Raw genomic sequence first — 17,571 nt, 5'->3', positions numbered from 1 at the left:
CACTGCATGCCAGTGCAAGAGGCAACACTACAGACACACTGGTTTGAATCTAGGCTGTATCACATCCGGCCGTGATTGGGAGTCCCATAGGGCGGCTCACAATTGGCCCAGCGTCGTCCGGGTTTGGCCGAGGTAGGCCCGCCATTGTAAATAAGAATTTGTTATTCACTGACTTGCCTAGTTAAATAAAGGTTACATTTTTTTTAAACAATTAAAAAAAACATCTAGCCACATGAGATTTGTGTATCTTGATCAAACTGAGCAGTTTGTGCCTTTGTGACTATACCTTTGTGAAGGATTTTTGGCTGTCGTACTTCAGGTGCCTGGGGTAGACATAGAGGTGATTGTTGTAGATGGTGAACGGCTGGGAGCATTTGGCTATGTAGGGAACAAACTCTTCCACCTCAAAGTAGATGTTCGTCTTCTCACTGCTATCGAAAGTCCTCACAGGAATATAGGATGAGCTAATACAATCTACACACAGCGACAGAGACAGGACAGACGGGGGGCAGACAGACAATCAGACCAATCTGAGTTGAAGAGAAACAGCTTCCATCCTTCATGGTCCCAGTATGTGTTGAATTTGGAGGGCTTACTTGTCAAGTCAGGGGCAACATCATCAATGGTAACATCTAAGTTTCCTAAGATTACAGGGAGCTTGGCCATCTTCTCTGGCCTAGGGAGAAGAAGCATAATAAGTACTGGTTAATGCCTTTGTTATCATCTACCTAGGAGGATCTGATGGAAAACAGGCAAACTGCCTGGAAACTACCCTGTGAACAGACAGAACCCAAGAGGAGAAACCAAATGTTTGTAAAGGTGAGAAAACATCTGCGGTATAGGCTTTCATTGTGAAAGAGAATCTCTTCAGCCAAAAAAAACCTGCCTATGGGAATCAGCTTACGAAATATCCACTGTTATAACACTTTAATCATTCAGACTAAACAAGAATAAATTCAATATTCTCAATGTGATGTACTCGTACGATGAAACTAAAGTCAGCAAAGAATGCAGACGGTAGGAGTTACGAACTTTCTGAAGTCAGCCAGCAGTTTAAACATATCGTCGTTGGACAACTTGTTACTGTCCTGTCTGTAGATGGCGGAGAAACGTCCACTTTTGTCCAACGTCCCCGATGCATCTTTGAACAGAGGCCTGCAGGGAAGGAGAAATGAGAATAAAAAATGACAGGTCTGTTTCCAGTAGTTCTCTGGACAAAGCTCTCTGACCTGGGCTTGATCTCAGAGGGGTTTTTCCATTGGTCTGGGCTAGATCTCAGAGGTGGTTTTTCCACTGGTTTGGGCTAAATCTCAGAGGTGGTTTTCCACTGGTCTGGGCTAGATCTCAGAGGGGTTTTTCCACTGGTTTGGGCTTGATCTCAGAGGGGGTTTTCCACTGGTCTTGGCTAGATCTCAGAGGGGGTTTTCACTGGTCTGGGCTAGATCTCAGAGGGGGTTTTCCACTGGTCTGGGCTAGATCTCAGAGGGGGTTATTTAGAGTTATTTGGCAACTTTGGCTGTGAATGATACAAACCTTAGAATGCCTTAGAAATCAAATCATATATGGGCTGCATGATATGACTATAGACTATTGATGATTTGAGAAAGTCACAAAAAAAGCTTGTGCTCTGTTCCTTGCCTCAGGCTGCACAGCTGTTCTCTCCTATTTTCACCCATCAGACTATTCTCAATTTTCTCAATCTTGTCCCATTATCAAATGGGTAGGAACAGGAACAGGGTGAGGAACAGGAACAGGGGCAGGAACAGGAACAGGGGCAGGAACAGGGTCAGGAACAGGGGGGGGGACAGGGCGAGGAACAGCAACAGGGGGAGGAACAGGAACAAGAACAGGAACAGGAGGAGGGGGAGGAACAGGAACAGGAACAGGAGGAGGGGGAGGAACAGGAACAGGAACAGGAGGAGGGGGAGGAACAGGAACAGGAACAGGGGCAGGAACAGGGGCAGGAACAGGAACTGGGGCAGGAACAGGGGCAGGAACAGGAACAGGGGCAGGAACAGGGGGAGGAACAGGAACAGGGGGAGGAACAGGAACAGGGGCAGGAACAGGTGGAGGAACAGGAACAGGGGGAGGAACAGGAACAGCAAATGGCAAATGGAGGCCGCTTTCCCCGCTTTCCGGTATAAATAACGTAGCATTTGGGATCCTCCTCTTTTTAGTAGCAACCACCAACACTCTGCTTTCACACAGGACTGTATATAGAAATGTCTGGGCTTTGAACAACCCTTATTTCACTCCATGCATCAACCACTGTTTAAGGAGCCTCTCGCTGCACAGCAGGTCATATTCCGCCCAAACTCTGTGTGCCATGGGCTCTCCAACCCCTGTTCCTGCAGCTACCCAGTACTATGTGTGCCATGGGCTCTCCAACCCCTGTTCCTGCAGCTACCCAGTACTCTGTGTGCCATGTGCTCTCCAACCCCTGTTCCTGCAGCTACCCAGTACTCTGTGTGCCATGTGCTCTCCAACCCCTGTTCCTGCAGCTACCCAGTACTCTGTGTGCCATGTGCTCTCCAACCCCTGTTCCTGCAGCTACCCAGTACTCTGTGTGCCATGGGCTCTCCAACCCCTGTTCCTGCAGCTACCCAGTACCCTGGAACATGAATAGTAAAACATTTTCACAACAAAATATATTTCATTAAACTGTTGACAGCCCCTCTCTCTGTGCACTGGGGAAAGGAATGAAGGAGAGAGAGGGGGAGATGAAAACACATAGTGGTGAGATATTCTGTAGCAAAAGGTAATGTGTCAGAGATATTCTGTAGCAAAAGGTAATGTGTCAGAGATATTCTGTAGCAAAAGGTAATGTGTCAGAGATATTCTGTAGCAAAAGGTAATGTGTCAGAGATATTCTGTAGCAAAAGGTAATGTGTCAGAGATATTCTGTAGCAAAAGGTAATGTGTCAGAGATATTCTGTAGCAAAAGGTAATGTGTCAGCCTATTAATTATGAAAAAGAAAAAAAGAAATTCCTTATTACTAGGCTGTTCGGAATCAAATACAAATGCACTATAATTGTAGGCTTAGCCGCCCTGCACAATCAATGAACCAACAGCATTGCCTAGGCCTATACTTTCTCTCCCAGACTCATGAATAGACATTTTGGAACATAGCACAAGGTAACCAGTCCATCTAGTATGCATAATAATACAGTCCACACTCAAAAGGCGATTAGTAGAATGTGTTTCATTTTTCGGTGTAAAGGCTAGACTAAGTATGTACCAAAGTATGTGCCAAAAAAAAAAAAAGTTCTGCCATGAGTAATATGCGGTAGGCTATGTATTGTATAACGGAACAATTATTACTTTAATTCAGCTTTTTTTTTAAATGGTGTCGAGCTCATATGTAGGTCTACGCGTATGCATTGTCTTCATGGGTGTTTTGAATGAATGAATCATCACATTAGAAAGCCCTGGCCATTTAATTGTGTTAGGCTTTGAAACACAATGTTTTCCACTCAGTTTTCAACCTGTTGTTGAATTTCTTTCTTTAAAAATGTATCAATCACTGTGAGGTGAGTTTTAAAAGCACACACTGTTTTGATGATATGTTTGATGTGATTTTCAATTGCATTTGCATTGATGTTAGAGGGACAATAGAGCCCTGAGTACTAGGCCATTAGGACCTGATGGAGGGACAATAGAGCCCTGAGTACTAGGCCATTAGGACCTGATGGAGGGACAATAGAGCCCTGAGTACTAGGCCATTCAGACCTGAAGGAGGGACAATAGAGCCCTGAGTACAAGGCCATTAGAACCTGATGGAGGGACAATAGAGCCCTGAGTACTAGGCCATTAGAACCTGATGGAGGGACAATAGAGCCCTGAGTACTAGGCCATTAGGACCTGATGGAGGGACAATAGAGCCCTGAGTACTAGGCCATTCGGACCTGATGGAGGGACAATAGAGCCCTGAGTACCAGGCCATCAGGACCTGATGGAGGGACAATAGAGCCCTGAGTACTAGGCCATTAGGACCTGATGGAGGGACAATAGAGCCCTGAGTACCAGGCCATTAGGACCTGATGGAGGGACAATAGAGCCCTGAGTACTAGGCCATTCGGACCTGATGGAGGGACAATAGAGCCCTGAGTACCAGGCCATTCGGACCTGATGGAGGGACAATAGAGCCCTGAGTACTAGGCCATTAGGACCTGATGGAGGGACAATAGAGCCCTGAGTACTAGGCCATTCGGACCTGATGGAGGGACAATAGAGCCCTGAGTACCAGGCCATTAGGACCTGATGGAGGGACAATAGAGCCCTGGAGTACAAGGCCATTAGGACCTGATGGAGGGACAAAGCGCCCTGAGTACAAGGCCATTAGGACCTGATGGAGGGACAAAGCGCCCTGAGTACCAGGCCATTAGGACCTGATAGAGGGACAATAGAGCCCTGAGTACCAGGCCATTAGGACCTGATGGAGGGACAATAGAGCCCTGAGTACAGGGCCATTAGGACCTGATGGAGGGACAATAGAGCCCTGAGTACAAGGCCATTAGGACCTGATGGAGGGACAATAGAGCCCTGAGTACCAGGCCACTAGGACATGATGGCAGTTAGTAAATTGGATACTGCCAATGCATGTCCAGAGCGTATAAAAGGAGATTACCGTGACTCGATGGTCACGTGGAAGGACTGCCGGTGTGGCGGTAATACAATCATCACATCAGCCCTATTTACCAGTGTCAAAAATGTAATTTATTTAATTTCATCTAGATATTTTGTAGTCAAAGCGATGCCATACTAAACAGACCTACTATCAAGTTCCTCTAATAATGACAAGATATTCCAAAAGGTCAAAGCATCTTTCAATAACCTCTAACTATAATCATCAGTTCAGTTCAGGTTAGTAACCGTCCAGTACCTGGCGGCCCATCCAAAAGGCATCCTGTACTGGCCCAACCGGCTGCAAGACAATTTGGCATTTTTCAGAACCTTCTGTGCCACCTGGTGGGAGAAAGGAACAGAGTATGAGTGGTCCATTCTGATCTGACAATACAGACAGGGGTGATGGGCAGCAGTCCAGGCTCCTATTGAGTTAGCTCTGAGGCCTGCCAAGCCACACACACACACACACACACACACACGCACGCACGCACGCACACGCACGCACGCACGCACGCACACACGCACGCACGCACACACGCACGCACACACACACACACACACACACACACACACACACACACACACACACACACAAGCGTGTACACACACTAACACAAACACACCCTGAAAATGGTCCCTAATGCAGTTCAGATTTTCTCTGTTAAAACCCATTACTTCTCCGTATAACAGAACAGAACCAGACTTGTAAAACCAATGCTTGTGGAGTGTTATTGTAACCAGACAGCACTTATGATGTGTATGATTTTATCATTCATCATGTGGAATAATCTAATTGACTGTTGTGTTTTGTGATGCCGAGGCCCCGCTACAGAGCGTACCTTGGTGGAGTCTGAGCTCTTCATGTAGGGCTCAGCACAGTGTGTGATTCCTCCCTGGAGGACTTTCTCAATGCGAGCTAACAGGAAGATATCTGGGTGTGGACACGTTACAGAGAACACTCCCTGTGGCGAGACAAAGCAACAGTGAAAACAAGAGTATGAGTGAAACATTGTTTTTAAAGGTTCTTCTGTGTATTGGCTGTACATGACGGTCAGACAAAAACATCCACACACCATTTAAAAACATTTAATATGCAGACCTATATCTGTACAGGTAGCTACATTAAAGCATATCAATCATATCATATTGAAAGAGATAAATAACTCAAAATATTCTATATAGATGAATATAATCTCTACACCTGTCTGGGGTACAGCATGGCCTCCTCAGGCAGACCGTGGACCTCCCTCTGCAACCCCAGCAAGGCGTCCCCACCCCCGTTCATGTACTGGCTGCTGGGGTTGGCCACCAGCTGTCTGACGGACGGGTGGTTCAGGTCCACATGGAAGTCTGACGAGATCTTCCTGCTATTCTGGATGTCGAACAGCGACAGGGTCACAAAGAACGGCTCCACCTGGAAATGAAGCAACGGGAAAAGTGTCTTAGCTGGTGTAGTAAACACATGTAGAGGATGACACTAAATACAATGCTAGTCTTTGCCATTTATAGATGATACTGTGATGCCACAGAAGGTTCATGAGTTTGACAAGAGACTGGCTGAATGCCTTTCAGTGTATCTCTGTCAGGTCAGTGTATCTCTGTCTATGTCAGGTCTGTATACCTGAACAGGTTGACATGTTCTCTCGGTAATGGACAGGCTGCTTGCCCTCCTTTAAACAGTGCCTTCAGCCATTACTATGGCTCTCGGCGGGTTACTAACCCAGAGCTCCCCCGCGAAAAAGACAAACAGCAGTGATGACATACGCCAGAGATGTGATCCCTCCACACCTCTCTTTGTCACTCACCCATTGTTCCGAGCAAATACTGGTTATAAAACAATAGGATATCTGTCTCACATTGAGCACTGACTCATGGAGAACTAGGGGAAGGAGATCTGGCTCACATTGCACACTGACTCATGGAGAACTAGGGGAAGGATATCTGTCTCACATTGAGCACTGACTCATGGAGAACTAGGGGAAGGAGATCTAGCTCACCTCGAGCACTGACTCATGGAGATCTAGGGGAAGGAGATCTGGCTCACCTCGAGCACTGACTCATGGAGATCTAGGGGAAGGAGATCTGTCTCACATTGCGCACTGACTCATGGAGATCTAGGGGAAGGAGATCTGTCTCACATTGCGCACTGACTTATGGAGATCTAGGGGAAGGAGATCTGGCTCACCTCGAGCACTGACTCATGGAGATCTGGGGAAGGAGATCTGTCTCACATTGCGCACTGACTCATGGAGATCTAGGGGAAGGAGATCTGGCTCACATTGAGCACTGACTCATGGAGAACTAGGGGAAGGAGATCTGGCTCACATTGAGTACTGACTCATGGAGAACTAGGGGAAGGCGATCTGGCTCACATTGAGTACTGACTCATGGAGAACTAGGGGAAGGAGATCTGGCTCACATTGAGTACTGACTCATGGAGAACCAGGGGAAGGCGATCTGGCTCACATTGAGTACTGACTCATGGAGAACTAGGGGAAGGAGATCTGGCTCACATTGCACACTGACTCATGGAGAACTAGGGGAAGGAGATCTGTCTTACGTTTGTTGTTGGTCCCTCGTCATTCTCCTCTACACAGCTCTGCAGGTTGAAGGCCAGGTCATTGCAATTGACCAAAATGCGCTTGCCAAACTTTTCTTCATATTGCTTTATATCTGGCTCAATTCCTGAGAAGTCAAGTTTCTAAAGAGACAAAAAGAGCGTGGGTTAGGTTTATTTTAACCATAATTTAGAGCTGGGTGGATTGTCAAATACCTTTCTGAAAACTCGATAGTTACGAACCTGTGTGTCCGGATCCAAGGTGAACAGTTTCAATCTGGTCTCGTTCCTCATTTTAGATTCAATATCTCTTGCACTCTGAGGACAAGACATTTTTTTATATAAATACCCAGACCACAGCTTTCCTTACTAGGCAGAACTCTTTAAGCAAAAAGCTTTTATCACTTGAACATTTCTCTTCATTTGAGTCCATCCGGAGTTGAGGTTTCCTACAACGTGCTGATCAAGACAGACCCAATGGTAAAGTCAGGTGGTGCCTATCACCACGGCAAAGCCTGTCAAGCACTCTGTCAGACATCTGCTTTGTTAGTTAACTGCTACCATCAGATTCCATGCACATATAGTATGGCTTATCTATAGGCTGATTGCTCCTCAAGGCTAACCTACAGACATGTGATCCTAGGAGACAGTCAGATGTCCACCTCAGAGCCCAGGCTGTTCCAGGAAACCCAGCCGTTGAAGTCTGCCCAAGTACTGAGTGCTTCAGCAAATGGTAATGGAAATCTCTTACGGTAACTTTCCACTATGGGAAAGAACCAGATATTGGTTCCTCTCCTGCTTTTGGTCGCTTGTCAAACAGCAGGAGCTGTCATTTGTCTGTGTGTCTCTGTCAGGTCATTTTTATTTTTGATTATATTTTCCTTTATTATGTTCCCCTAACCCTACCACCCCTCCACTAATTGGAGTAAACTAATGGACAACATCTCTTAGGCTTCTACTTCCAGCTTATACATACTATATACAGTCGTGGCCAAAGGTTTTGAGAATGACACAAATATACATTTTCACAAAGTCTGTTGCCTCAGTTTGTATGATGGCAATTTGCATATACTCCAGAAAGTTATGAAGAGTGATCAGATGAATTGCAATTAATTGCAAAGTCCCTCTTTGCCATGCAACTGAACTGAATCCCCCAAAAACATTTCCACTGCATTTCAGCCCTGCCACAAAAGGACCAGCTGATATCACGTTAGTGATTCCCTCGTTAACACAGGTGTGTGTTGACGAGGACAAGGCCGGAGATCACAGTGTCTCCTGACCCATCCTGTCTCAGCCTCCAGTATTTATGCTGCAGTAGTTTATGTGTCGGGGTCAGTTTGTTATATCTGGAGTACTTCTCCTGTCTTATCCGGTGTCCTGTGTGAATTTAAGTATGCTCTCTTTAATTCTCTCTTTCTCTCGGAGGACCTGAGCTCTAGGACCATGCCTCAGGACTACCTGGCATGATGACTCCTTGCTGTCCCCAGTCGACCTGGCCGTGCTGCTGCTCCAGTTTCAACTGTTCTGCCTGCGGCTATGGAATCCTGACCTGTTCACCGGACGTGCTACCTGTCCCAGACCTGCTGTTTTCAACTCTCTAGAGACAGCAGGACTGGTAGAGATATTCTTAATGATCGGCTTTGAAAAGCCAACTGACATTTACTCCTGAGGTGCTGACTTGCTGCACCCTCGTCAACTACTGTGATTATTATTATTTGACCATGCTGGTCATTTATGAACATTTGAACTTCTTGGCCATGTTCTGTTACAATCTCCATCCGGCACAGCCAGAAGAGGACTGGCCACCCCTCATAGCCTGGTTACTCTCTAGGTTTCTTCCTAGGTTTTGTTCTTTCTAGGGAGTTTTTCCTAGCCACCGTGCTTCTACACCTGCATTGCTTGCTGTTTGGGGTTGTAGGCTGAGTTTCTGTACAGCACCTTGAGATATCAGCTGATGTACGAAGGGCTATATAAATACATTTGATTTGATTTGAGATCACTCTCTCATGCTGATTGAGTTTGAATAACAGACTTGAAGCTTCAAAATGAGGGTGGTTACCTGCAAGGAAACATGTGCCGTCATCATTGCTTTGCACAAAAAGGGCTTCATGGGCAAGGATATCACTGCCAGTAAGATTGCACCTAAATCAACCATTTATCGGATCATCAAGAACTTCAAGGAGAGCGGTTCAATTGTTGTGAAGAAGGCTTCAGGTTGCCCAAGAAAGTCGAGCAAGCGGCAGGACCGTCTCCTAAAGTTGATTCAGCTGTGGGATCGTGGCACCACCAGTACAGAGCTTGCTCAGGAATGGCAGCAGGCAGGTGTGAGTGCATCTGCACGCACAGTGAGGCAAAGACTTTTGGAGGATGGCCTGGTGTCAAGAAGGGCAACAAAGATGCCAATTCTCTCCAGGAAAAACATCAGGGACAGATTGATATTCTGCAAAAGGTACAGGGATTGGACTGCTGAGGACTGGGGTAAAGTCATTTTCTCTGATGAATCCCCTTTCAGATTGTTTGGGGCATCCTGAAAAAAGCTTGTCCGGAGAAGACAAGGTGAGCGCTACCATCAGTCCTGTGTCATGCCAACAGTAAAGCATCCTGAGACCATTCATGTGTGGGGTTGCTTCTCAGCCAAGGGAGTGGGCTCACTCACAATTTTGCCTAAGAACACAGCCATGAATAAAGAATGGTACCAACACATCCTCCAAGAGCAACTTCTCACAACCATCCAGGAACAGTTTGGTGATGAACAACGCCTTTTCCAGCATGATGGAACAACTTGCTATAAGGCAAACATGATAACTAAGTGGCTCGGGGAACAAAACATCGATATTTTGGGTCCATGGCCAGGAAACTCCCCAGACCTTATTCCCATTGAGAACTTGTGGTCAATCCTCAAGAGGCGGATGGACAAACAAAAACCCACAAATTCTGACAAACTCCAAGCATTGATTATGCAGGAACGGGCTGACCTCAGTCAGGATGTGGCCCAGAAGTTAATTGACAGCATGCCAGGGTGGATTGTAGAAGTCTTGAAAAAGAAGGGTCAACACTGCAAATATTGACTCTTTGCATCAACTTCATGTAATTGTCAATAAAAGCCTTTGACACTTATGAAATGCTTGTAATTATACTTCAGTATTCCATAGTAACATCTGACAAAAATATCTAAAGACACTGAAGCAGAAAACTTTGTGGAAATTAATATTTGTGTCATTCTCAAAATAGTTATCTTTTGTCTGTTTTTAATCCCAATTGTTACCCTCAACCCCTACCATCTATCTCTGAAGACCATCCAGTTTGATTTCTATTGGCCATATATATTTAACTGTGCTGTTTCACAAAAGTTCTGAACCTTTATACATTTTACGGACACACTATATTTGACATGAGTTATCTTGTTGTTTTTAGTCCCATCCTTCAGCTCCACTCAACCCCTCCCATCTATCTCTTAACAACATTTCTGAACCTTTCAATTCTCATAGTTCTACCAATTGTAAAATAAATATATATTTTTTTGCTAAAAGTATTATTATATTACTGATCATGTAACTATGACTTCTAAAATCACCCAGCAGTGCTATTTGCAGAGTTAGGTCCAGGTAAATGTCGCAATTCTTCAGCAATTCCTGGACCTGTGAGCAAAAACAAGCTACATATGGACAGTACCAAAACAAATGATCTAATGACTGTGTCTCTTCGCAGCAACATCTGCAGAGTTAGGAAGGTTGTTTCCCACATATATATAACATATATATATATATAACATTCTATTGGTTGCAAGTATTTTCTATAATATGTGTATATTTTTAAATGCAACATTTTGAATCCGCTGTCGTTTTGCATATCAATTGGTACATTGAAAATCTCTTCCCAACTATTTTGCAATCTATACGACACAGCTTTAAAAAAAAAAAATTTGATTGTTAAATGAAAAAAAAAACAATATTTTGGAGTTTATTTCATTTTCAAATAACCGAAAGTAATCTGAATAAATGGAGAAAAAAAATCTTCATTCTTGAACATGGGGTGAGACTAATCTGCTAGAGAACCAGTTCGGATTCAAGCATATATGACTGAAGCCTTTTGTGAGAGGTCTAATTTTGGTCATATAATTTAAAAAAATAACAGGTCTTTAGGTGTAGGCAGGGCCATAAGCAAATAGGTCAACTGGGATATGACTAAAGAGTTAATCAGGGGGATTTCTCCACAAATAGACAGGTCATTTTCCTTTCCATGGTAGGAAGATCTTATCTATTTTTGCTCTGTCAGGTCTTACTAGAGATAGAAAATAATGTTTAAAATGGAGTGCTCATTAAAGCCATAGGTTTGGGGGGGGCTGCTCTCTGAGAAGCCTGACTGACTGGCTACCCTCTACATACTTACCATGGTGAAGTGATTTCATGGTGTAACTACTTTATGTCTCATGTGAACAGGGCATAAATAATCCTTCTGCTTGGGACCGCCCATTAGTGAAAACAGGACCCACCTGAAAGCTGTCCATACTCCCCAACGAACTGTCTGCCTTTCCCGGCTCGTCATCTGCCACAGAAAAAAAGGGCAGAGCACCCCATTGAAAACAGAGGTTCAACAATTCCACTATTTTACAGGCTACAACTCCATTATCACACCTCTTCCTTAATCACACACTACTAAACAGTTAAGTAGAGTAAACAGTGACTTAGACTGCCCTGAGAACAGCGAGGACAGTCAGAAAAACAGAGCAGGCCTGAGATCAGATCCTAGAGCCCTTATGGGAACCACTGGGTTGTTTTACCCCTAGGAAAGCGTGATTACTAAAAGGTAGTGAGAATTAACGGTGTTCTTTCCTCCTGGCTCAGGCCTCAGATCAGATTAAACTCCTGGGTGGTCCTCCAGCTCCACCATCACCAGATTAGAAGGAGATGTCTTGTGAACACAGAGTTCACATTTACAGACAAGACTGTTAATGATGCGTGTTTAGCTTGTACAGAAACTAGTACCATTATCATCATCTCTGTCTTCCCCAGTCTGGCTCCAAGGTGTTTTAAACTACTCAACTACAGCCCATCAGTTTGGCGCTTTATGCTAGCTATGCCCCACAACAGGGTTATTTACATGGGCGGTTGATGAAAGAATGTACTTAGGCAGACTGTATTTACACATGGCTTCTCTTGGCCCGACAGGCAGACAAGTGTACTGCAGTGAACCCTGGGAGGTTTTCTTTGTATTGCTGACACTTTGAGAAGCACATTCTCCTTGAACTAGGGGTTTTGTTGAAAGAGCATTTACACAGAAATCTTTGTCTCCACTCTTAACTCCCATCCTTGAACTCTGAAAACACACACACGCACATGCACAGCACGACCGGCACAGCACACATGCACATCACACACACAGACACGCATGGGCTCACACGCCCTCACACACACGTCATGCACACACACACACACCGTCGTGGATATCCCCGTTCCTCTTCTCCTGCATGGCGATCTCAAAGCTGCTGTGGAGGATCTTGTTGAGAGTGCTGATCCAGTCCTCCATCTCTCCCTCGCTGTCGGCAGCCAGCAGGTACGTGCTCTTGTCCTGCATCTTCAGCTCAAAGGCAAAGCGCCGCACCCTGTTATTCTGCAGACAGACACAGAGGAGAGGAGGAGAGGAGGAGAGGAGGAGAGGAGAGGAGAGGCGGAGGAGGAGGATAGGAGAGGAGAGGATAGGAAGAGAGGAGGAGAGGAGAGGAGGAGGATAGGAGGATAGGAGGAGGAGAGGAGGAGAGGAGGATAGGAGGAGGAGGAGGATAGGAGGAGAAGAGGAGAGGAGGAGAGTAGGAGGAGAGGAGGAGAGGAGGAGAGGAGGAGGAGGAGGAGGAGAGGGGAGGAGAGGAGAGGAGAGGAGAGGAGAGGAGAGGAAGAGAGGAGAGGAGAGGAGAGGAGAGGAGAGGAGAGGAGAGGAGAGGAGAGGAGAGGAGAGGAGAGGAGAGGAGAGGAGAGGAGAGGAGAGGAGAGGAGAGGAGAGGAGAGGAGAGGAGAGGAGAGGAGGACATCATTGTTTAGGTAATGCTGTAGTGGAGGGAAGGTTGCTAAGGAAACGCAACAGAGGATCAACTACAATATGAGGACTGTGCTCTGATCTCTAGAAAAAGCAATGCCGTATCATCCCAGAAAACAGCATTTATTTATTTATTTTTTATTTCACCTTTATTTAACCAGGTAGGCTAGTTGAGAACAAGTTCTCATTTGCAACTGCAACCCGGCCAAGATAAAGCGTAGCAATTCGACACATACAACAACACAGAGTTACACATGGAATAAACAAAACATACAGTCAATAATACAGTAGAACAAAATAAAACAAAAAGTCTATATACAGTGAGTGCAAATGAGGTAAGTTAAGGAAATAAATAGGCCATGGTGGCGAAGTAATTACAATATAGCAATTAAACACTGGAATGGTAGATGTGCAGAAGATGAATGTGCAAGTAGAAATACTGGGGTGCAAAGGTGCAAAATAAATAAATAAATACTAGTATGGGGATGAGGTAGGTAGATAGATGGGCTGTTTACAGATGGGCTATGTACAATGTACAGGTGCAGTGATCTGTAAGCTGCTCTGACAGCTGGTGCTTAAAGCTAGTGAGGGAGATGTGAGTCTCCAGCTTCAGAGATTTTTGCAATTCGTTCCAGAAATGGGCAGCAGAGAACTGGAAGGAAAGATGACCAAAGGAGTAATTGGCTTTGGGGATGACCAGTGAGATATAGCTACTGGAGCGCGTGCTATGAGTGGGTGCTGCTATGGTGACCAGTGAGCTGAGATAAGGCGGGGCTTTATCTAGCAGAGACTTGTAGATAACCTGTAACCTGTAGCCAGTGGGTTTGGCGACGAGTATGAAGCGAGGGCCAACCAGCGAGAGCGTACAGGTCGCAATGGTGGGTAGTGTATGGGCCTTTGGTGACAAAACGGATGGCACTGTGATAGACTGCATCCAGTTTGTTGAGTAGAGTGTTGGAGGCTATTTTATAGATGACATCACCGAAGTCGAGGATCGGTAGGATGGTCAGTTTTACGAGGGTGTGTTTGGCAGCATGAGTGAAGGATGCTTTGTTGCGATATAGGAAGCCGATTCTAGATCTAATTTTGGATTGGAGATGATTAATGTGAGTCTGGAAGAAGAGTTTACAGTCTAACCAGACACCCAGGTATTTGTAGTTGTCCACGTATTCTAAGTCAGAGCCGTCCAGAGTAGTGATGCTGGACGGGCGAGCAGGTGCGGGCAGTGATCGATTGAATAGCATGCATTTAGTTTTACTTGTCTTTAAGAGCAGTTGGAGGCCACGGAAGGAGAGTTGTATGGCATTGAAGCTCGTCTGGAGGTTAGTTAAGACAGTGTCCAAAGAAGGGCCAGAGGTATACAGAATGGTGTCGTCTGCATAGAGGTGGATCAGAGAATCACCAGCAGCAAGAGCAACATCATTGATATATACAGAGAAGAGAGTCGGCCCGAGAATTGAACCCTGTGGCACACCCATAGAGACTGTCAGAGGTCCGGACAACAGGCCCTCCGATTTGACACACTGAACTCTATCAGAGAAGTAGTTGGTGAACCAGGCGAGGCAATCATTTGAGAAACCAAGGCTGTCGAGTCTGCCAATAAGAATGTTGTGATTGACAGAGTCGAAAGCCTTGGCCAGGTCGATGAATACGGCTGCACAGTAATGTCTCTTATCGATGGCGGTTATGATGCACGGTTATGGTGCACCCATGACCAGCTCTGAAACCAGATTGCATAGCGGAGAAGGTATGGTGGGATTCGAAATGGTCAGTAATCTGTTTGTTAACTTGGCTTTCGAAGACCTTAGAAAGACATGGTAGGATAGATATAGGTCTGTAGCAGTTTGGGTCTAGGGTGTCTCCCCCTTTGAAGAGGGGGATGACTGCAGCAGCTTTCCAATCTTTGGGAATCTCAGACAATACGAAAGAGAAGTTGAACAGGCTAGTAATAGGGTTTGCAACAATTTCGGCAGATCATTTTAGAAAGAGAGGGTCCAGATTGTCTAACCCGGCTGATTGGTAAGGATCCAGATTTTGCAGCTCTTTCAGAACATCAGCTATCTGGATTTGGGTAAAGGAGAAATGGTGGGGGCTTTGGCAGGTTGCTGTGGAGGGTGCCGGGCAGTTGACCGGGATAGGGGTAGCCAGGTGGAAAGCATGGCCAGCCGTAGAGAAATGCTTATTGAAATTTGCAATTATAGTAGATTTATCAGTGGTGACAATGTTTCCTAGCCTCAGAGCAGTGGGCAGCTGGGAGGAGGTGCTCTTATTCGCCATGGACTTCACAGTGTCCCATAACTTTTTGGAGTTAGTACTACAGGATGCAAATCTGTTTGAAAAAGCTTGCCTTAGATTTTCTAACTGCCTGTGTAAATTTGTTCCTAACTTCCCTGAAAAGTTGCATATCACGGGGGCTATTCGATGCTAATGCAGAACGCCACAGGATGTTTTTGTGCTGGTCAAGGGCAGACAGGTCTGGAGTGAACCAAGGACTATATCTATTCCGAGTCCTACATTTTTTGAGAGGGGCATGCTTATTTAAGATGGTGAGGAAGGCACTTTTAAAGAATGAAGCATGAATGGGGCGGCAGGGTAGCCTAGTGGTTAGAGCGTTGGACTAGTAACCGAAATCCCTGAGCTGACAAGGTACAAATCTGTCGTTCTGCCCCTGAACAGGCAGTTAACCCACTGTTCCTAGGCCGTCATTGAAAATAAGAATTTGTTCTTAACTGACTTGCCTAGTAAAATAAAAAAAAAAGTAGTTATTTTTTTAAAAGAGGATGATTACAATGTATGCAGGTCAAGTGTGAGTGTGTGTTTCTTACAGTCTAAAATCAAATGTCCAACTGTGAATAAAATAAAAAATGAAACAGGTCCAAAGAGAATGTTCTGATCCACCTTCCAAAGTTAACATCCAATATATTGGCAAGTCACCAGAAGGCAGCTGCTGCTTGGATTTATGATCTGTTTCACGGGACTTTGAAGAGAGAGCGTTACTGGAAACAACAATCCTCTCCCCCCAGTAGAAATTGCATTGACTTTTTAACTTTTGACTTGAGATTTTGTAATAACTACCACAACTGATCAATTGATGTTGTATCTATTTACACAAGGGTAAGAAAACACAGGGAAACAGTTGTGCACATATTTGACAGCAATAACATCATTATCCATCTTTCCGGTATTTAGGAAAGCTTAAAAAAAATATATTATTTGTGTTGGTTAGAGAGACACAGAAGGGAATACACCAACTGAGTGAACACACAGAGGAGCAAGGTGCTAGGTAGAAAGTCATTTCCATATGCGCAACAAAGAGCGTAGTGCTGCCAGCACTGCAGCTGAGCTCTTATAAAGGGACTGAGTCTGCCAGCAGCACTGCAGCTGAGCTCTTATAAAGGGACTGAGTCTGCCAGCACTGCAGCTGAGCTCTTATAAAGGGACTGAGTCTGCCAGCACTGCAGCTGAGCTCTTATAAAGGGACTGAGTCTGCCAGCAGCACTGCAGCTGAGCTCTTATAAAGGGACTGAGTCTGCCAGCACTGCAGCTGAGCTCTTATAAAGGGACTGAGTCTGCCAGCACTGCAGCTGAGCTCTTATAAAGGGACTGAGTCTGCCAGCAGCACTGCAGCTGAGCTCTTATAAAGGGACTGAGTCTGCCAGCAGCACTGCAGCTGAGCTCTTATAAAGGGACTGAGTCTGTCAGCAGCACTGCAGCTGAGCTCTTATAAAGGGACTGAGTCTGCCGGCACTGCAGCTGAGCTCTTATAAAGGGACTGAGTCTGCCAGCACTGCAGCAGAGCTCTTATAAAGGGACTGAATCTGCCAGCAGCACTGTAGCTGAGCTCTTATAAAGGGACTGAGTCTGCCAGCACTGCAGCTGAGCTCTTATAAAGGGACTGAGTCTGCCAGCACTGCAGCTGAGCTCTTATAAAGGGACTGAGTCTGCCAGCAGCACTGCAGCTGAGCTCTTATAAAGGGACTGAGTCTGCCAGCAGCACTGCAGCTGAGCTCTTATAAAGGGACTGAGTCTGCCAGCAGCACTGCAGCTGAGCTCTTATAAAGGGACTGAGTCTGCCAGCAGCACTGCAGCTGAGCTCTTATAAAGGGACTGAGTCTGCCAGCAGCACTGCAGCTGAGCTCTTATAAAGGGACTGAGTCTGCCAGCACTGCAGCTGAGCTCTTATAAAGGGACTGAGTCTGCCAGCACTGCAGCTGAGCTCTTATAAAGGGACTGAGTCTGCCAGCAGCACTGCAGCTGAGCTCTTATAAAGGGACTGAGTCTGCCAGCAGCACTGCAGCTGAGCTCTTATAAAGGGACTGAGTCTGTCAGCAGCACTGCAGCTGAGCTCTTATAAAGG

The 17,571-nt window shown here is 45.6% G+C and overlaps 1 protein-coding gene across 15 annotated transcripts in view; it reads right to left on the bottom strand.

Annotated features, from left to right (window-relative positions):
* The window catches only part of LOC112224885 (dedicator of cytokinesis protein 9-like), a 176,600-nt gene that overhangs the window by 53,064 nt on the left and 105,965 nt on the right, over nt 1–17,571 (bottom strand). For all 15 annotated transcript variants that reach the window (XM_042306723.1, XM_042306714.1, XM_042306719.1 and 12 more), the window contains exons 8-17: nt 12,620–12,794; nt 11,677–11,729; nt 7,428–7,502; nt 7,188–7,328; nt 5,829–6,041; nt 5,467–5,589; nt 4,884–4,966; nt 1,033–1,155; nt 597–676; nt 287–474 (exon numbers count right to left, since the gene is read on the bottom strand). In XM_042306723.1, the coding sequence (XP_042162657.1) occupies nt 287–474; nt 597–676; nt 1,033–1,155; nt 4,884–4,966; nt 5,467–5,589; nt 5,829–6,041; nt 7,188–7,328; nt 7,428–7,502; nt 11,677–11,729; nt 12,620–12,794 (1,254 nt within the window). The remainder of the gene's footprint in view (nt 1–286; nt 475–596; nt 677–1,032; nt 1,156–4,883; nt 4,967–5,466; nt 5,590–5,828; nt 6,042–7,187; nt 7,329–7,427; nt 7,503–11,676; nt 11,730–12,619; nt 12,795–17,571) is intronic.

The sequence above is a fragment of the Oncorhynchus tshawytscha genome, linkage group LG26 (assembly GCF_018296145.1).
Source record: "Oncorhynchus tshawytscha isolate Ot180627B linkage group LG26, Otsh_v2.0, whole genome shotgun sequence".
NCBI lineage: Eukaryota > Metazoa > Chordata > Actinopteri > Salmoniformes > Salmonidae > Oncorhynchus > Oncorhynchus tshawytscha.
Note: the sequence above shows the minus strand (reverse complement) of the source record. Positions and strands in the feature narration are given on the sequence as shown.